General features: G+C 46.8%; 1 protein-coding gene, 1 long non-coding RNA gene and 1 pseudogene across 4 annotated transcripts; 2 read left to right on the top strand and 1 right to left on the bottom strand.

Moving 5' to 3' along the window:
- Nucleotides 1-857: 857 nt before the first annotated feature.
- On the bottom strand, nt 858-9,194 carry LOC112885712 (serine/threonine-protein kinase 38-like). 3 transcript variants are annotated; one of them, XM_025951320.1, is made up of 13 exons: nt 8,631-9,194; nt 5,544-5,718; nt 5,235-5,318; nt 4,316-4,557; nt 3,979-4,222; nt 3,782-3,861; nt 3,575-3,659; nt 2,879-3,010; nt 2,650-2,763; nt 2,174-2,218; nt 1,620-1,709; nt 1,437-1,487; nt 858-1,350 (listed from the first exon to the last, which is right to left on the bottom strand). In XM_025951320.1, the coding sequence occupies exons 1-13, from the start codon at nt 8,852-8,854 to the stop codon at nt 1,048-1,050; spliced, it is 1,869 nt and encodes a 622-aa protein (XP_025807105.1). In that variant the 5' UTR covers nt 8,855-9,194; the 3' UTR covers nt 858-1,047. The 3 variants fall into 3 exon arrangements, with proteins under 3 accessions (XP_025807105.1, XP_025807106.1, XP_025807107.1); XM_025951321.1 differs by having other exon boundaries at nt 1,060-1,350; nt 1,625-1,709; nt 8,631-8,854; XM_025951322.1 differs by having other exon boundaries at nt 1,070-1,350; nt 1,643-1,709; nt 8,631-8,854.
- Nucleotides 9,195-10,395: 1,201 nt separating this feature from the next.
- Nucleotides 10,396-11,279, top strand: LOC112885144 (annotated as a pseudogene).
- Nucleotides 11,280-15,910: 4,631 nt separating this feature from the next.
- LOC112886569 lies at nt 15,911-18,925 on the top strand. Its single transcript, XR_003227400.1, has 2 exons — nt 15,911-16,034; nt 16,139-18,925. It is a non-coding gene; the product is annotated as an uncharacterized LOC112886569 (long non-coding RNA).
- Nucleotides 18,926-20,856: the final 1,931 nt, after the last annotated feature.

The raw sequence follows: 20,856 nt of genomic DNA on the forward strand, positions 1-20,856 counted from the left end.
TGCATAACTGCATATGCTAGCATCGGATTATTGGATTGAGTGGGAATCACTGAAAAGCTTGAAAAACTGTTATCTGGAGGATGAAACGGTACCAATTTCTCTTTGATCTAAACCTTAAAGAGGGACTTGATCTAGAGTGGCTACCCCACTAGTCTTTCACTTCGTAAAGAGCGTGTATTCTCAACTCTGTGCTGGTACTTTGTAAGAGCTGATATCTCCAGCATGTCATATTTGCTTTCAACATAAAGTAGGGTCGAAGTGGTCTTTGGCCTAAAAACTAAGGTATGCACCATTCACTGTTTAATATAAAATATATCCACCCTTAGTGAGAAAAGGTTGGTAGTTTGGTACTTAGTATGGGTGAGTGATTACACGAGGGGTTTGTGGCCGTAGACACCAGGTCCTAACATCTTTCGTAGCCACACTGCCGTCCCCTACGGTCCGGCCACGTTCCCATGAATTCCGTCAATCTGATTGACGGGCACAGCCTTGGCTGAACTAGCAGGACTCCAGCCAGCTGCGTGGGTGGCAAAATGTCTACGAAGGAACCAGTTATTTGCATCGCGCGTCCATACTTATCCAACAGAGCCCCATGCCTCGTCTCAAAAATCAGGGAGAATTGGATCGGCGCCACTGTCCTGAACATGAATGGCCGCACCTGAAATACCATTAGCTACACTGAACACGGAACCAAGTCCAAACATCGTACCGCTGGCCCCATTTGTAGTGCCGGAGTTTCATAGGAAGCAGCTCCATTTCTACCGAACCTCGCAAAAAATTCAAGGACTTCCAAACGGACCAAGGCATCCTGCAAATGAAAAGCAAAACTAGGCATTTTCAGGCTAAGACGCCACAGCTCACGGATAAGCTCCAACGGAAGATCTCTGATGAGCATCGAACAGCACAAGCACAGGTCAACCAACCAGAATGGCTATCCTAACACAGTTTACCACCTCTTCATTTACTCCATCATATATGTCAAAACGGGTCAAGAGCTGCCACACGGAAGGCAACAATCTAATACTATGCCAACCTGGGCAACCAGCGTCAAGAAGCAAATACCCAGACCTGCCCATCTCGGTTCTCACCCGAAACACTCTGCAAAGATGCCTCTAGTTTGTACAGCAAAAGGTGCTCGCCAACGATCAGAAGGGCACGGGACCTGAATAAAAGCAGGCAGGTCTCTTCAGATGCAGCCACATCATCGAGGGGCACCAATGCTGGTGTAGGGCAGGATGCTTCAGGGAAACCGCAGGGGAGATCATGGCACCATGGGATCTCCAGATGAACCAGAGCGCATGTGGGTGTCTGTTCCATCCGGTTCCACTGATGAGTCCATGTCTGCTGTATCTGGGAATATAAGGATCCAAAGGTAAAGAACAGACCAATGAATTATATGAGGTTTGATAAACTAGCCATGGAATGAAATACTCTACCAGATGGGAAGCCAACAGAGTGCCTTGTAAATGAGGAGCTTCTCTGCAGATCTGCATGTGTACATGGTTCGCAGGTAAGAGAGGAAACTAACAAGGGCGCCACAATGACATTGGCATAAAAAGAAAACCATGCAGTTCAACGGCAGTGCATTTAACAAGGCATTTGTTTGCCACTATATTTAACAAACCTGCGGATTGATGCAAACCTTTCACTGCTTCAAAATTCTTGTATGTATACCCCACAAAGCTAAGATCTTTAGAATTAAGCATCATCTGCAGGAACATACCAAAATGATAATGAACTTCGGAGTTCAGAGTGAATCAATAAATAATGGCATGTAGTTATGGATGCCCATGGACATATGAAACTGATATGAACAAAAGGAACCATCCCAGAAGCTAGGACCACAGACAATAAAAAAAAGCAAATTGTCTTCTATAAATATAATGCAAGTTGCAAAACAATTTACCCATCCTAAAAATTTCTGTTAAACATCACAGCACTAATAGCCAGTTCAATAACTGCATCATAGTGAACCACTCTACAGATAATAGTCACTACTGAGGATTTTTTTATACATACCCCGTTTTTTCTCCACATTAACTATGAGAACAACAATTTTAACAGAATAAAACACAGGAACACATTAACTATGTACTATCATTGGTATCATAGTGTTTAACGTCAATGCAATGACAAATGTGGTTTAAGGCTAGCTTATGTATATGGTGCATACCTTCCTTGAAGCCCCAGAACCTGGTCTTGCTGGAGCAGGGTCAGACTGCAGAAAAGAATTGAAGGACGTAAATGGCGAGTATAATATACAGATGATAGGAAAAACATAAGCAGTTCACTTTCATGAACACGCAGGGCAGCTGCTCGTTATTTCATTAAGTAGAAAGAAAAAAGGTGCAAGGGAGAGGGCATAAAGACCTCAGCACACCTCACACACACGGGCGCTTTGTGTCACATACACACAGGAGCTTTGTGTCACACACACACACACACACAGGCGCTTTGTGTCACTCACACACACACGCGCGCACGGGCGCTTTGTGTCACTCACACACCACACACGGGCGCTTTGCGTCACTCACACATACACACACACGCGACCTGAAGCACAAGACCAGGCCACATTCGACCACATGCAGCTTGATAATATCTAAAGAATGAGACATGCATCAAACAAATGAAAAAAGATTTGCTTACTTCCTCGAACTTCATGAAGTTCTGTGTATCCAGCTCATCATTTACTTGGGGCTTGAATGCTGCCTCCATCTCATACAGCTTGTCCCATTGAACTCCTTGAAACCAAGGATGAGCCTAAGAAAAGGATCAAAGAAATGATTAAGAGAACCTTACAAAAAATATAAAATGAGGGAAGCCATATCATCCAAAATGAACATCAGTAAGCAGATCTTAATAATGAGAAATATACCTTTATTTGATCTGCCCCTGCGCTGCCAATCCTGTGATCAACATCACATAATAAACGACAAATGAGATCCTTGGCTTCAAGTGACAACTTTGGATTGTCTGGAAATTTCAGATAGCTTCTCCAATGCACAATCTGGAAAGTAAAAATATATAGTCAGCAGAGTCTAGGAGGAGGAGGAGGAATTACTCAGTGAGTCAGTGTTCATGTTATAACACTTAGTCGAGGTTTCAAATGTATGGGTTCAGTATAAGTTGATGAAAGAGATGAGCAGTCGAGGGTTTCGAGTTATATCAGCATCGAGGAAGTTAAGAACTAAAGAAAAAGGAACTTTGCTTTAAACCTCTCCATTCATACATAGACTCTAAGCATAGTTTTCTTAATATTTGACAAACTATAGCAAACTTGAGCAAATCCATTTGGTGTCATTTCCACAGCTCTTTTTTATTTTATTTGATGCAGTGCTGCATCTGATTAGGGTGCTTCAGCCATGAAAAACAATTATGTTCTAACGCAGCAGACATTAAGAAAAAACACATATAAAAATGTCTGGTAAAACACAAAATCCAGGAGTTAACTATAAGCTCTGTACTAAGATGTAATAGCAACTAAAAAAGTATAACTAAACTATTAAGTGACAAAGTGAAAATATGCTCAAAAGTAAGATGGAGAAAATTGTTTGGCAGCCAAGATGATAACCTTTCGGCATGTAGTTATTGGATCATCTGAATAAAACGGTGGATAACCAACAAGCATTTCATACATGATTGCACCAAGAGACCACCTGCATGAAAAATAAATATAAACAATGAGATTACAGTAGGTCAAATAAGAGTTCCGTCTTTTGGTTTTGGAAGATGAAAACAAGAGACAATTAAGCATGTGAATATATTAACTTCTTCATACCAGTCACACTCTACTCCATATCCCTTCTTTAGGAGAACCTCCGGAGCAATATAATCAGGTGTCCCAACCGTTGAAAATGCCTGAATAAACATTTACACAGCATGTGAAGAAAATTATTGACAGTAACTATTTTTGAGAATTTATGATAATGAGAACTAGTATAGCTAGAGAAGCACTCAATTGAAAGACATGTCTACCAGTTTTCTCCTGTTCTTCTGCCAGTGCTGGAGCTGTTCGTTTGGACTTCTCCACCTCCTACCATTTGCTGTGTTGGAGAAAGAATGATCAATGTCCATGGACTCCCCAAGGTTTTCATCAGCCATTGGTTCATCTTCATTCAAGGTTGACAACTTCGAACAATCAATTGGCTTGCACAATCCAAAATCAGACAATTTCATATGACCATTCTTGTCTAAGAGTAGGTTGTCAGGTTTAATATCTCTGTAATGATGATGAGCCAAAAAAAATTTCAAAAAAGGAGAAAGCATACAGAGCACACTGGAAACCATTAAAATCAGATCAAGAAGATGTAACCTGTGAATGTAGTTATGTTTATGAATGGATTCAATGGCGAGAACAGTCTCTGCAATGTAGAAACGAGCCACATCTTCATTCAGAGTATCCTCTCGTATGAGGAGGTTCATCATGTCACCTCCAGGAAGGTACTCCATGATAAGGTAGAGGTACTCAGCATCTTGGAAAGAATAATATAGTTTCACAATACAGTGGCTACCAACTTCAGCCAGCAGGTTTCTTTCAGCTCTAACATGCTCCACCTAATTACAAACGTGAAAAATATTAGCTACAATGAAAAGAAGAAACAAATAAACATACTAAATTGAGCTTTACCCCAGATTTTCCTAAAGATATTCTTACCAATTAGAAAGCCATGATAATTGGAATGTATATTGAAATCCACTTTTGTATCAGTATCACTACATCATGTTAATTAAACCTAATTAGTGCTCAACAGTTATAAAGTTCAAAATAAATGTTTCCTTGTAGTTTTGGATGGCGTACCTCAGTACACCCTTAGTAAACATTATAACGAACACATAAGAAAAATAATAAAGCTGGAAATAACATACCAATCCTTTATTAAAAAAAGGGACCACGAAAACTGAAAACAACTTGATCCAAAAAGTACTTTTGCTAAGTTTCCTTTTGTAAATTTTGGAACACACAATTTTTCATCAATTATAAGACTAAGAAACCATGACAAAGCAGTCTGTCACTACAAAGTATGTAACAGATTCAGCAAAACACCAAATAGTTAAACAAAAGGGTCCATGTTCTCATGATTATGATGCCACTGTTACCACAGATAATTACAAATGTCATATCATAGAATATAAAAATAAGAAAAATAAATAGTAATTAATTGAATACCATATCTGCAGTAACAAAGAAAAAGAAAAGCAACAATAAGTGATGTTAGTTTCCTCTGTCTTACCTGACCCCTGACAAGCATTTCAGACTTCTTTAGCTTTTTCATTGCATAAATGTTGCCGGAGGACTTTTCGCGACATAATCGGACCTGTGAGAATAGCAAAAGTTAAGATATCAACGCAAGGGATACGAGTCAGACTATGGAAAACAGCAAGTTGTATTGTATACACCAGGTGTTACGGAGAGGTATAGACCAAGGAACTGTTACATGTAGCTGAGTGACACAACAGCATATAAAGATTATCGTGGCTAGAAAAATGAAACTACAGAAAATAAATCATGAGCATGCTTGCAGAAATTGGAATGTGCAAACCTCCCCAAAAGCGCCTCTTCCAATGATAGTCAGCATCTCAAAGTCATCCACACAGATTCTGTGCCTTTTGAGTCTCATGTATTCAGTCTCCTTTCTCTCGAGATCCTTTATTAAGTTTATCTGCTCCTCCCTGGGAACTTGTGAAGAAGCTAGCTGTTGTTCCAAAACCAATCGCCTACAGACAAATGATACAATATGCTCAAGTTCCTTAAGTATGGAGATAACCAGCAATGGACGTGAAATAGTGAAAGATGAAACTTTGAAACGAAGTAATAAACCTGGAAAGGTATTCATAGTTCATAAAAGGGTACAAAAGGGAAGATCCAGAGCATATTCACATTATCATGTTCAACACCAGTTGTCAGCACGCCACCAAAAGCACACGTCATGCGCTCCCTAAAAGCAAGTAAATGACCACAAGTGCGGCGCAAACTTTATTTCTTAGCATCCTCCCACAAACAGCCTGCAACTTTATTCAATAATGGAAAGCCCTATATAAACTAACATACTGATTCTAACTGACAAGTCAAGCTCAAACAACTCAGACTTGACAAAACCACAATCAGATTAGACTGCAGCAACGATACACAACTCAATCCACTGAATACATACTACATAATCCCTCCAATCATGCCAAAGCTCAGCAGTAGTATAACCTATTCTGCAGCCAAGTTCATTGAAAGGCTTCCAAGCCACTACAGTTAAATGCGCAGTTCAAATCCTCATCCCCCAGCACCCGCTTAAGCATATGGGCTACCCCCAAACTCTGTCCCCGTGGTTCAGACCCCTCGATTCACATTACAACTCAGCCAAAGGTGCAACTAAAAGCCTTACCTCAGCATCCCCACAGGAATCTTAACATGTATAGCACATGCCACACACGAAGAGTCGAAGACAGATCACATCCTCATGTCCAACCTCCAACACCAATTGTCAGCATGCCACCGAAAGCTAACTTATAGCATGTCAGAGTACACGCCACGAGCAATGTGTCCCACCACCCCAAAAGTGAGGAACTGACCATATACGCAAACCTCGTTTTTTTGCATGCTCCCACGAACGGCCCGCAACATTATTCCAATAATAGCAAGCCCTCCAAAACCCACCATATTGATTCTACCCAAGTCAAGCTAAAACAATTCAGACTCCACAAAGGCACAATCTGCTTTAGCTCCGCTGCAGTAACAAGCAACAGCACAATCCATTGAATGCATAGTACAAGATCCCATCAATGACCAATCACGCTCACGCCCACATTCCACAACCAAGTACCATGAAAGGCTTCCAATCAGTGCAGTTTAAATCCTGATCCCCCTGGGGAGCATAAGCATACAGGATCCTCACAGATTGGACCCCTCGATTGACTTAGAAAATCCAGCTAAAAGCACAGCTAAGAGGCCCCCATCCTCCCCCCCCCCCCCCCCCCCCCCCCAATCACACACACACACACCAACAACCAAGCTCAAGCAATTCAGACTCCGCAAAGCCACAATCTACTTAAGGTCCACTGCAGCAACACGCAACACCTCAATCCACTGAATACATACTACATCATCCCACCAATCATGCCCCAAAGCACAACACTGGTAGAACCTAGAGCCACATTCTACAACCAAGCACCATGAAAGACTTCCGAACCACAGCCAATACAGCTGAACGCGGAGTTCAAATCCTCATCCCCCAGCACCCCTACAGGAGCATCCCCAAACTCTCTCCTCAAGGGTCAGACCCCCTCGACTCACTTGACAATCCAGCCAAATGCGCAGCTAAAAGCCTCACCCCCAGCATCCCCACAGGAATCCAAGCACGTATAGCACTTGTCACACACAAAAACCTATTCACATCATCCTGTCCAACCTCCAACGCCAAGTGCCAGCATGCTACCGTAAGCTAACGTATAGCACGTCAGAGCACAGTCAAGCCCCGAGTGTTCCCTCCCCCTAAAATTGAGAAAGCTGCCACAAACACAAACCTCGTTTCTTTGCATGCTCACACTAACAACCTGCAGCTTTATTCTGATTATGGCAAGCCCGCCAAAAACCGCCATACTGATTTTAGCCAATTCAAGCAAAAGCAATTCGGACTCCGCAAAGCCACAATCTACTTAAGGTCCACTGCAGCAACGCGCAACACCTCAATCCACTGAATACATACTACATCATCCCACCAATCATGCCCCAAAGCACAACACTGGTAGAACCTAGAGCCACATTCTACAACCAAGCACCATGAAAGACTTCTGAACCACAGCTAATCCAGCTGAAAGCGGAGTTCAAATCCTCATCCCCCAGCACTCCTACAGGAGTATAAGCATACAGGCTACCCCCAAACCCTGTCCTCAAGGGTCAGACCCCTCGGTTCACTTGACAATCCAGCCAAATGTGCAGCTAAAAGCCTTACCCCCAGCATGCCCACAGGAATCCAAGCACGTATAGCACATGTCACACACGAAAATCTATTTACATCATCCTGTCCAACCTCCAACACCAAGTGCCAGCATGCTACCGTAAGCTACCGTTATAGCACGTCAGAGCACACATCAAGCGCCGCGTGTCCCCTCCCCCTAAAATTGAGGAAGCTGCCATAAACGCAAACCTTGTTTGTTTGCATGCTCCCACTAACGGTCCGCAGCTTTATTCCGATTATGGCAAGCCCGCCAAAAACCGCCATACTGATTTTAGCAAAACCAAGCTCAAGCAATTCGGACTCCCCAAAGCCACAGTCTACTTAAGCTCCACTGCGGCGATGCATAACACCCCAATCCACTGAATTCATACTATAAAATCCCACCAATGACGTCCCCAAACCACAGAAGTCGTAGAACCTAGAGCCACATTCTACAATCAAGCACCATGAAATGCTCCCGAACCACAACCAATCCAGGTGAACGCGCAGCTCGAACCCTCACCCCCAGCATCCCCGTAGGAATCCAAGCATACAGAGGCTACCCCCAAACCCTCATCTCGCAGCTCGAGACCGATCGGCGCGCCCCCACGCGAGATCTATCCGAATCGCACGCGCCAGTACTCTACGAGCTCGATTCTCGTCTGATAAGAAAATTCTGAGGAGGGGTTGGGATTCCAGTACCTCTCCTTGCGCTCCTGCAAGGTCTTCATCTGCGCTTTGTAGTGGTCCTCGATGAACTTCTTCGCGGCCGCGACGCGCTCCATGGTCTTGCTGGACCCCACCGCCGGCGCCACCTCCTCCGCCCCGGCCACCGCGCCCTCGCCCTCCTCCTCCGCCACCGCCGCCAGCTGCCCAGCCCCGCCGCGCGCCGCGGCCGGCGCCTCCTCCGCCATCTCGCTATCCATGCCCGACCCCGACCCCAGCCCCGCTCTCCTCTCCTCTCCTCTCCCACGCTCGTCGCCCTGGGACTGCGAGTCGCTTCTCGCCGCGGCGAGCTCCAACTGTTTCCTCCTCCTCTTCTACTCGCACTCCCCCGATTTCCTTTTTGTTTCCAAGCGCTTTTCTATGCGAGCGCGCACCGCGCAGGCGTCCAGCAAAATATATATGTATCTATATCTGCCGCCGATCTTTGTTAGGGTAAGTTCGAGGTCAGAGAGTGAACCAATCGCGCTGTAATGGCGGGTTAAAAAGGCTGGAGACAGCTGTGAGCAGGCTTCGCGCCGCTTTGCTCAGCTTGGCAACAGGTACTGCGCGCCGCGCGCGGGGCTTCGCGGGAGCATTAACTACCGCCCGCCAGTTTTTGTGCTCCTCTGCGGTCCGGGGAGGTGAAACGCACTCCATGTGAGGTGTGACGTCAGTGCTCCCGAAAATGCGTAGAAGTAGAACGGTAGAGCCACATGACGCCATGAGTCGAGGCGGTAGCATATTTTTGGAGTGTTTTTAAGGATCGCGCCCAGGGCGCCTGGTAAATTTATCTGGCCTTTTCTGGTCCCGACGATTGTTTCATCTGGTCTTTTCTTCCTCCTCCGATCTTCCTTTCCTAGGGTTGCGTTCTAAGTGTCCGTTCTACAATGCTACGGAGTATGCTGCCATGGATGTGTTCAAGTGTGCTTGCGTCCTGAATGCATATTATGGAGTGGCTACCAGCAATTGGTACTAGGGTCCGAGGACGACACGCCACGGCCATGCCCATGTTCATCTGGCGCTTCGTTTGTTTTGTTGCTGAGTAAGTATCTTCACGAGAATCACTTGTTTGATAGTTCCTCCCTCCCTCCAATCCTGCTGCAGTCCTCGCATCACAAGTCACACCCTCCCTAATGGCTTAATGTGAAGCTTGATTGGGCTGGGCCTTTGACGAAAGCCATGCGCACACTCCAGAAGAAGAAAGAAGTGAGTGGGCCAGGCACTTGCGGTCCAACAACCTACTAAGCAGTAAGCCCATAACATTTAAAAAGCACTACAATTCCTCCGAAGCCCACTGCAGTTCGAAAATTAGACGACCTACACGAGGAACACTGTTACTCTGTTAGTATTACTGTATTATTATGTATTAAGATATATATTATTCATTTACTCTCCATTTTTCTTCTCTCCTTCACGTAACAAAAAGTATAAAGTGAATTTTTAAAACTCCTAGGATGCCACACCGTTGGAAAAGGTAGATGCAAAAAAAGTGCCATGGCAGAAAAAAGAAAATGACCAAGGAGAACATCACACCACCTAAAAATATGCTACTATTTTGTAAAAATGAAAATGGCCGTTCTACTTCATTTATTTGGACTGGAACCGTCTAATGTTTTTTTTCTTATTTGAGCATATGCACAGGCGGTCAAAATATGAGCACGCAACTAACCTATTTCCATCCGTAAGCATATCTATAATCATGCATCGTGGCGTTGGCACTTGCTATAGTATACGCGCGAGCGCCGAACCCAGAAATTAGCAGATGTCTCTTCGGGAAATTGTGGCAGTACTCTCCCGCCGCTTCGGCCTCGGCATCTCCACCTGCCACAGCATCGTGCTCCAGGTCTGCCACGCCCTCGCCACCGTGCTCATGCCCGTGGCCATCCACTGGCCGGACCCCGCCGCCGCAGCGGCCGTCGCGGCCAGGTTCGAGGTCGCGTCCGGGCTACCCGGCGTCATCGGCGCCGTCTACACCACGCACGTTCCCATCGTCGCGCCCAAGGCCAACGTCGCCGCGTACTACGACCGTCGCCTGACCGAGCGGAACCAGAAGGCGTCCTACTCCGTCGCCGTGCAGGCCGTCTCGGACGCCGACGGCGTGTTCACGAACGTCTACATCGGCCTCCCGGGATCGCTGTCGGACGCCGCCGTGCTTGGCAGCTCGGCGCTGTTCGCACGCCGCGGCGAGGCCGGGCTGCTCGGGGGACACGGGCAGGGGCAGCGGCTGGTGGGCGGCGCGAGCTACCCGCTAACGGACTCGATGCTCGTGCCGCGCATCGGAACCTGACGTGGACGGAGCATAAGTTCAACGAGCAGGTAGCCGCCGCACGCGGCCTGGCGCGGGGCCCGGTCCGGCGGCTCAAGGCGCGGTGGCGCTGCCTGCAGCAGCGAGCCGAGGTGAAGATGCAGGACCTCCCCAGACTGATCGCAGCCTGCTGCGTGCTTCACGGCGTCTGCGAGCGCGCCGGAGAGGGGCTCGACCCCGACCTCATGCAGTACGAGCTCGAGGACGACGAGGACGACGTTGCTCACAGTGCTGCGTCGTCCTCCACATCGGCGGTGTACGCGCGGGACAGAATCGCGCACGGCCTCCTCCACGGTACGGTAGCCACGCTAGCGAATAGCGACGGTGCATTTCCATTGTAGCCTATGCATAGATCCTCGAAGTTCAGTAAGCATAATTGCTGTAGCATGCGTGACACACCGTCACAGTGAAAACTAAAGAACAGTATATAGGTCTCGTTGTCGGTGATACGTCCAAGAGCCCATCATCACAATGCGGTTTAAAGGCTCAAGAGGATGTTGATCAAAGAGGGATTAGGGTTACTAATGGGCCTATGAGATAGAAGCTCATTAGTACGCCCTGTATATACGAGGGAGGGGCTAAGGGGGTGGGACCACCTGTGAGCCGTGTCACCTCCCTAGCCGTCGCCCCTGTCTCGGCCGCCGCCCTTGCCGTGTGTGCGGTGCTAGCACACCGACGCCCAGCATTTCATCCCCGTACGTGTGGACTCCGTGGAGGCGCTGCTGCGACTGCTGCGCTGATCGGCTGCTGGGATCAAGGACGAGGAGCTCTGTTCGTGGGACGTGATCGACTACTTCCTCTACATCAACGCGCGACTTCTTCCGCTGCGCTGCGCGTCTAGTGGTAACGATCTACGATTTTCTACTCGCAAGTATCTTAGGTATATGCGGCAATGATGCTAGCGTAGCCTACCCGATTCCCAACACTTGTATCAAGGATGTTGGAAAGCTCATGTTCCTATTTCCTAGATCATAAGAGGCACACTTTCTGATAGGATTTTATTTTAGAAGCATCTGGTAGGAACTTCATAAGAATTTGACCTGCAATTTGCAGCAGAATACGTACTCCAAGTTTACCTAAGACCCAAAGCCCTACCAATCCAAGTTTACTCAGTTGGAAGAAGCAGGAAAACATAATCTCAATATCATCTCATGTGATACTGAGCAACCTGGTAATCGTGCACAGCTACTTCATCATATGACCACATGTACATGTGACCATGCCTTATCTCAGAACTCAGAACAAAGATCCATGTCCTACTTCATATTGTATATGATGTTATTTTTGGTTAAGGAACCTGAATATATGTGACACGATTGTAAAACAATTCAGAAAAAAAGTTTTCTGCAAATTTTGTCAACCAAACTATTTGTCGTTGAAAAAAAATGAAAGCAAAAGTAGAGTACTTGTGAGAACACTAGTTCAGAAGAGGTTTTTTTAGGTTAAGGATAAAATCTGGCCTTCTGTATCCATATTGTGGATATATACAGCTAAAGATTATAAAGAGTTCTTGGACTCTATCCTCAACAATGAGGAGTAAAAAACACAAGAAGTAAAACTCGAAGACAAAGAAAAAATTAGAAAACTAAGTTTATTCTTCGGCATTGCAGATGAAATAGGTACTAGGAAAAATCCATGTTGCAAATATAGGACAATCAAATTACTTGCATCAGCATGAATTGAGGAGGGGTCTGGGGTGGAACACAACTGAAAACCGCATTGCAGATGAACTTGGCTGAACTGCTAATGCTAGCGAATACCGAAACATACCATCTAGGCATCTATGAAGACTTTCCTAATAGGCAATGAGTTGTGGCCGTGGCTAGATCATTTTTTCAAACTCCCCATGCATCCCATTCCCTGCAAATTATTAAAAGTCACGTGTTCGTGTTTGGTCACTCACTGCGGTTGTTCCACCACTCAATGTCCTTATCACCATCCTAGCAAGTAGAAAGTAGATCCTTGCACTAAATGGAGGACGTTCAGTACCGGACGCAGCAGAAGATACTAAACGCGCCACAAAAAAAAAAGTAATTTTTCACGCATAAATACACGTGTGTCGCCGTGAGGATTCGAACCCACGACCTCCAGCCTCGCACGTGAATTTTTCACGCATAAATGTGCGTGCTCGGCTACGAGGATTCGAAACCACGACCTCCGGCCTTAGACATGACTTCCTTACCATCTCACCTACGCATCACATGTGATTGGGTGGGAGATGCTGTTTAAAAGTAACCCATAGAGAACGATTTAGTACCGGGCTAAAACACCACTCGGTACTGGAGGCTGACATTTAATATTAGGTGGTATTTTAATCCGATACTAAAAATAGCTCCAGAAACTTTCAAATATAAGCCGGTACTAAAAGTTAACGGGTACCGGCGTGTGCGAGGAAGCAGTGTGGTTTTCAGTTACGTGTTGTGTCCGTCATCCTAGTCTGCCGCCACGAGCCGTGTCCGTCATCTTCAGATTGAGGCTCCACCACCGTGTTCTCCATGTATGTCTCGCGATTCGAGGAGGTGAGGGGAAGGGGAGAGTGGATCTTCCCGCCGGACTCGAGGAGTGCCGCGGCCTGGGATTCTGGGAAGCTCTCCAACTCTCAATCCGCAGCAATGAAAGAACGGGGAGGCCGTGGAAGTAGCGATAATTGATTTATTAGGTGAGTTTATTTGGGGTTTAGTAAATTTGGGATGCTCATGTGTGCCTTGCGGTAGCTTTATTTTATTTTCTTCTTCTTTGTTCGATTCATTAGGATTAGCTAATTGGTTGCTCTCTAACTTAATTGTTGGTGTAGAAATATTTTTATAGAATATTTGGCTGATAAGACAACATAATAAAGATCGAATTCTGCATCTCATGATCGGACCACTCAATTCATGTGATCGTTCTTTTTGCTTGAAAGACATGTCATCTTCTTCAGTTCATCGTTTTTATAATCTTGCTATACAAATGATGATGCTATTGTGATTAAATTGACATGGGCTGAGGGGTTGGAAGAGAGTTGAGTCTAGTTCTTCGTAAACTTAGGAGAGGTAATCTCACCATATAAAAAATGCGGTGATCATACTCTAGCAAACCAGCTAACCAAATAATAAGATGCAAAGGCAGGCTTACCTTATACAGGCAAACCAAACACTAGGCAATTGCATGGCTGAAGCCTGTGTCGTGCTAGCCTGGGTTGGGCTTAAGGCTATCTCCAGCGATATCCTCTAAATTCCATCCCCTATTTCCATCCTCCATATCAACTTCATTCTCTATACCAATTTTTACTCCAACAACATCCTCTATCAACATCCTCTATACCCCACAATCTCAATTTTCTATCCTATCTTCCAACTGCTCTTTCCCCAACCCCCTAACCGCCGTGCCTCCCGCGCCCCTCCTCCTCCGCCCCGCCCCCCCTCCTCCTCCGCCGCCCCCCCCTCCTCCTCCGCCCGCCCATCCTCCTCCGCCGCCCGCCGCCCCCTCCCCCTCCGCCTCCGCCCGCCCCTCCTCGGCCCCTCCTCCCCCCCTCCTCCGCCGCCCGCCCCTCCTCCTCCGCCGCCCCCCTCCTCCTCCGCCCGCCCATCCTCCTCCGCCGCCCGCCGCCCCCTCCCCCTCCGCCTTCGCCCGCCCCTCCTCGGCCCCTCCTCCCCCCCTCCTCCGCCGCCCGCCCCGCCTCCTCCGCCCGCCCCTCCTCCTCCGCCCGCCCGCCGCCCCCTCCCCCTCCGCGCCCCTCCGCGCCCGCCGCCCCCTCCCCCTCCGCGCCCCTCCTCCTCCGCGCCCCTCCTCCTCCGCCCCCCCTCCGCGCCCGGCGCCCCCTCCCCCTCCGCGCCCGCCGCCCCCCTGCCGCTCCGCGCCCCTCCTCCTCCGCGCCTCCCCTGCCGCCCCTCCTCCCCCGCGCCCCTCCCTCCTCCGCCCCTCCTCCCGCGCCCCTCCGCCCCGCCCCCCCTCCTCCTCCGCCGCCCCCCCTCCTCCTCCGCCCGCCCATCCTCCTCCTCCGCCGCCCGCCGCCCCCTCCCCCTCCGCGCCCCTCCGCGCCCGCCGCCCCCTCCCCCTCCGCGCCCGCCGCCCCCTCCCCCTCCGCCCCCTCCTCCTCCGCCCCCCCTCCGCGCCCGGTGCCCCCTCCCCCTCCGCGCCCGCTGCCCCCCTGCCGCTCCGCGCCCCTCCTCCTCCGCGCCTCCCCTGCCGCCCCTCCTCCCCCGCGCCCCTCCCTCCTCCGCCTCCTGCGCCGGCCGCCGCGCCGCCCGCCGCTCCCCTGCCGCGCCCGGCGCCCTCCCGCGCCCGCGCCGCCCCCCTGCCGCGCCGCCCGCCGTCCCGCGCCGCCCCTGCCCCGCGCGCCGCCCCTCCGCCTCGCCCCTGCCGCGCCGTGCCTGCCGTCCCGCGCCCCTCCGCCCCGGCGCCCTCCGCCCTCCGCCCGTCGCCTCTCCCGCGCCCGCGCGGAAGCTGGCGAAGATGCGGGCCCCGCGACCGGGATGGAGGACGCATCCTCTGTGCGGGACGGAGAGGTGGTGCTCCATTTTACCGCACCGCATAGCGGTTACCGCTGGAGCGATGGAGGACGCTACAGTGTTCCCCAAAATAGCGAACATGTCGTTTTACCGGATGCCGGTGGAGATAGCCTTAGCCTGGCTAGGAGGCTGCCCAGGAGGCTGCCCAGGCAACCAATCACTGCCAGAGTACCCTCCCTTTTGCAGTACCACATAGCACTGGCAGATGCGGCCATGAAGAGGCTGGAACTCGGAGCTCCCCTTCTGACAGGATGAAGATTGAAGCTTGGAGTAGTTTTTTTCCTAACTTATATAGAGAGAGTAGCAATATTTTAGAGAAAAGCTAAACGACACTCGAGCGTTTCTCGCTCTTCAGCACCCGATTTTTGGTCCGTCCGATCTGCTGTCCTGATCGACGTGCATGGTCCGACAGTCAAGACTCATTGTCTGTTCGTTTCTGTTCTTTTTTCTCTGGCATGTGGAGCCAGGTTGTCTGCGCCCAGATATTTCAGATCGACCTCGTCAACTCCGCCCACCATGTTGCCCTTTCCATTTCCCTGTCCGCGAGCTTGTTCAGAGAAGGCGATTCTAGATCCTCTCTTCCATTTCTCAAGCTAATCTCTGTTGGTCGGTGGCATCTGTCTGTTTGCTCCCTTATTTTCTTATCTGATTTGTTTTGGTCTAGTTTCTTCTCCACCTGATGCAGCTCCTCAAAATTCTGCTGCGTGCAGCGGTGGAGGTTTTGGTTCTCACATGTTTCGCCGAGGATGCGGGGCTGTTGCTGCCGCCGTGAGGCTAGGGCCGGGAGGGGACGCCGGCAGGAGGTACGTACACAGAGGGCTATGTATCATCTGTTCTTACAGCCTGATCTGGGACATCTGGGGGGTTTGAGGGCGTTAGGCTTCTGAAGATGCATGAAGTAGCATCGATCATTCTGTGGGGAAATGTTCAGTTGTCTTCTGTACTTGATTTGTTTTGTTAGCTTCTTGTTCAGTGCAAGCCGAATGCTGTGAGAGCCAACAGTTAGTTGGCAGTTCATTTGTTGGTTCATGTAACAACAGCTTTTGTAATGTTCAACTATCTGATAAAATTTGTAATGTTGGAAACTATATAAATATTTTTGAGTACTTTGACATCTTTTGTCATTTAATTTGCATGTGTTTGGTTATAGTGAGCTCCAAAAAAGATTTTGTGAACAAAAAGTAATTTAGGTTCCTTTGTAATCTGTAGTTTCCATCTGTTGTGTTCAAATATGTCAATTAGGATAGAGCATGTGTTGATTGCCTAAAAAAAGATAGAGCATGTGTTGTGTTGATTATTATATGGAAGAAATTATTTTTTATGTATGCCGCATCCACTAATATCATTATGTGCTGACATATAGTTTGTCAAATAGTTTATACTTGCTATCATTCTAGTGGTGATTGTCCCATCATTTGTATGTAACTAAAGTGTAATTGTTGCAATACTTAAATAGCTTAGGTAGTTGTTACATCATCTTCCAGCGTTTGCCAAATAATTCAGATAATGTCATTTTTATGACATTTCTTATATCTTCTTTGCTAACATTTGCTTACACTTACCCATAGTAATATCATTTTTTAGTAGTTACAGTTTATACTTCCTATGGTGTTTGTACTGTAATTTGTACATGAATAAGGTATAATTGTAGCAATATTCGAAACAGGTGGTTGACTTTTACGACTACTTTGTCACTGTCAATCTTGTATTCTGTACAGTAATTCAATAGCAAGCAAATGCACATGCAAAACATATGGTTGATTTTGTAAGAATATGCTCAAGCTCTAATTTGATATACTAAGATTTTTTACGTTATCATTTCTGCCTGCCATTTCATATGTTATATACATGTAGGTTCACGTACAGTTAATTTGGTTAGATTTTACGGTCAAATTATCACTGTAAATTTAGTATTTTTAATCAGTAATCAATTATCAACAAAATATATGTGGAAATATGTGTAGCTTAAGCTATAAAATATGATACATGAGCATGGCTAGTGACTTTTAAACTGTGTCTGCTATCTATATTTGTATGGCATTCATCTTTTTAGACCGACTTTATTTTTTGCTTTCATATATAATGTCCTTTAATTTATTTGTTTCCATTTATTATATGTTCCTTTGATGGTTCCAAATAGTGCACTCGGTGGTGAACCAAATAGAGCACTCAGGGTAGCACTGTGATCTCACGTCGTGGTTCTGACAGAGCCATGTTGTTTGAGGGTGAATCTAACACTTCTATGGAACATAATGTCAGTTGAATCTTACATTCTTCTTTTGTGTAATCCTTCCCTTTTTCTATTCATTAATTCTTTTTTTAGTATGTGGGTTAATCTATATTTATTTCATTTGTGTATAACACATATTTTTTTGGTTATGAGTATGTGATTAACAAGTCTGAATCTTGTGACCTATTTTTTTTTCTTTTGTTCTAATTGCATTTTGGATATATCACATCTGCAGACATTCATAGTTTTAGTTACACTTCATATCAATTGATTTGACAGTGCATGATTGAGTGTAATATGTGTACAAGGTAATTGTCATTAGCTTATATGGTAATTTCGGGGTTTAATTAGTGTGTAAACTGATATTACTACATGATATGACTATTAGAAATCTGTAATATGTGAAGGTGCATTCCGTATGAACATGAGTGATATGATATGATCATTATAAACACTATCTACCCTTCTGTATGCACACCAGAGATTTGCCATTGCTGCCTCTGAATTCCTAGTGATTTGCGAAGGTGCATCTGAGGTAATCTGTGATATATAAATCATCAGATTTATTTGCAATATCTAAATGTAATACCTGAATGTATATATGCTCTGTACATAACATCTGAATGTTTGCACTCTACTCTGAATGTGAAAATCTGAACTCTGTATGTGATATATATGAAATCTGAATGTTCCAGCATGATAACTCTTTAGTTAAGTTTAACCTTTAGTTAGTTACCCAAACTATGTGCCCATTTTACCATTCTAATCCTGAGCTTCTAGCTGATTCCCCAAGTATTTTCTTATCTCTGAATAGATGTCCCCCAAAAGGTGAGCACATGTGTATGCAGGTATGCTCTTGATCATCAGCGCAACTTTGTCTATGTGCTACTTCGATCATCAACATCCGCCTGCAACTTTGTCTATGCTCTACGAAATTAGGGACTCGCTAGGGCTGCGTTCATCAACATCCGCCCTGCAAATCAAGATCCTTATGCTCACATGATGCCCAGGAGGCTTGATATCTCAAGATTTTTTTTTTCCAGCTTAGCAGTAATCTATCTGTAGCTATTAAGCATACTTTTTGCTAGGTCCAAGCCATGTGTGAATAGCAAATGTAAGATAAATGTATATAGTGTAAGAGTTTTCTAGCCTATGAACTTTGGGAGTTTGTTAGCTTTGCTCACGAGTCACAACAGCACTGATTTTTTCCTATGTAATCCAGTTTCAACCTTATGTAATCCAATGTTTTATCTCACGTTTTAAGCTATGATACCATCTTGTTCTTTTATTTTCTTAGGCTCATCAGAGCAATCAAGAATTTGGTGCCAAAATGGTGTTTTTATCATTTTGTTCAGATTACTGACCTCTTGATTATCAAAACAGTGCTTCAAATGGTTAAATTGCTGCTCAGAAAATTCGGGTGTTAGATCACCTGGAAAAAACTCGAATTTATGTCTGGTCTTTTCCGTGTGTTGTGTCAGCTTCAGACACTCGGGTGTCAGATGCATCTGAAACACCCGAGTGTGGAATAGACAGACTCATATTTTAGGTTCTGCAATTTCTTTCAGCTAGGTTACTAGCCCTTCGTAACCTCTCCAAATACTTGTACATTGATGTTCATCATATGCAATAAAATTCAGGCACCCTAAGGGGTGCCGTAGTTTCTTCAAAAAAAAAAGAGTTCATCATAATCTCCTCAAAGATGTAGTGCTCAAGCATATCTTCCTGACGACCGTTTCTTCAGTTCCAGCAGATCTTTGTGTCCTGATCTTCTGATGTCAATCAGGGATTATTTGTTACAGCACCAAACGGAGTTGCATGCCTGTAACTCTGGAAGAAATTACAGCCATACAAAAAAAATAGCAGGGGAGGATTATTCTTTTTTTAGAGTTTTCAGGGGAGGATTATTCCAGCACCGTTACTCAAGGGATGTGAATTATTCCGAGCTAGAAACTGTATCAGGTCAAATCACGTGCCAATAAAAGTTGCGTGGCAAGCCGCCCTGGCCGGGCTGCCGACAGGAAGTCAAGGTCGCTCCGCTCCGCTCGGAGGGCGACGAACGCGCGCCTCATGGCCTCTCCTGCCCCGTCGTTGCTACGGTAGGCAGAGGAGCGGAGGGAAGAACGGAGAGGTTGAACGAGGAATGAGGACTCCGGCAGCGAGGATGGCGGCGGCGGCGGCCCCGCCGGACTGGACAACCTGATCTGAACCAGGGGCCTCTTTGCACAATTCCGGGGTCTTTTTGTAAATATTTGGATCGTGACTACTAATCTCGATCCAAAATAGGGAGGCATTTGTAAAATATAGGGGGTAATTTGTAAATATTTGGATCGCTATCCGAACCAGGGGTATTTTGTAAGTATCGGCGGTCGACGCCATGGCTTCCCCGGCGAGGTCGCGCCGCCACCGCCTGCCTCCGCTAGCCCCGCGCCGCGCCGCTGTGCAATCCCTTGCTCGCCCTGAGTCGAGTTCACGCTTGAAGCCGCCGCCTCCTGACCCTCTTGTGCTCCGCCGGTAAGGGCCCTGCGCCCCTGCCCGGCTGCCCCGACGGGAGGTTGAGGATAAGATGCTGCCCCGAGGTGGACGCGCGTCGAAGCTACGGTAGCCACGCTAGAGAATAGCGAGGGTGCATTTCGATTTGTAGCCTGCATAGATTCCAGGTCTTGTATCAAGGGCCCAAGGATGTTGGAAAGCTCGTGTTCAAGGTAACAGGGTACTCAACCACAGTTTCATCGAGAAAGTCATTGGAATTGCAGGTGCCAGAATCAGCAATCTTGGTCTAAGTTAAACCTGGAAAAGTCCTTGATACATTTTCTGGAGTTTCCATCGAGTTTGATTTGTACACAAGTACGAGTTCAAGGTGCCATACAAACCAAGCACAATGAGCACTTTTGAGAATCCAAACTGTCATCGTAGCATTGCTCGAGAAACCACATCAGCTAATCCTACCCTGAACCTGCTTGTTGGTGATGATCATTGGAGACGGAGATAGGGCAAAAATAAAGGAGGGCACAAGAAAATATTGAGCAGAGTATAGTGAATTGGAGAAACACTTGATTGCAATTTAGGATTCCCCTTTCATAAGAATATAACCGCTCTCCGGAAAAGAGGTCATTATTAGCAGTTGGGTCCCGACTAAACTGATAACATATACAATACTTGCAGAATCTTCATATAAATCTTCACATCGGAATGTGC

Source organism: Panicum hallii, chromosome 3 (genome assembly GCF_002211085.1).
Source record: "Panicum hallii strain FIL2 chromosome 3, PHallii_v3.1, whole genome shotgun sequence".
Taxonomy (NCBI): Eukaryota; Viridiplantae; Streptophyta; class Magnoliopsida; order Poales; family Poaceae; genus Panicum; species Panicum hallii.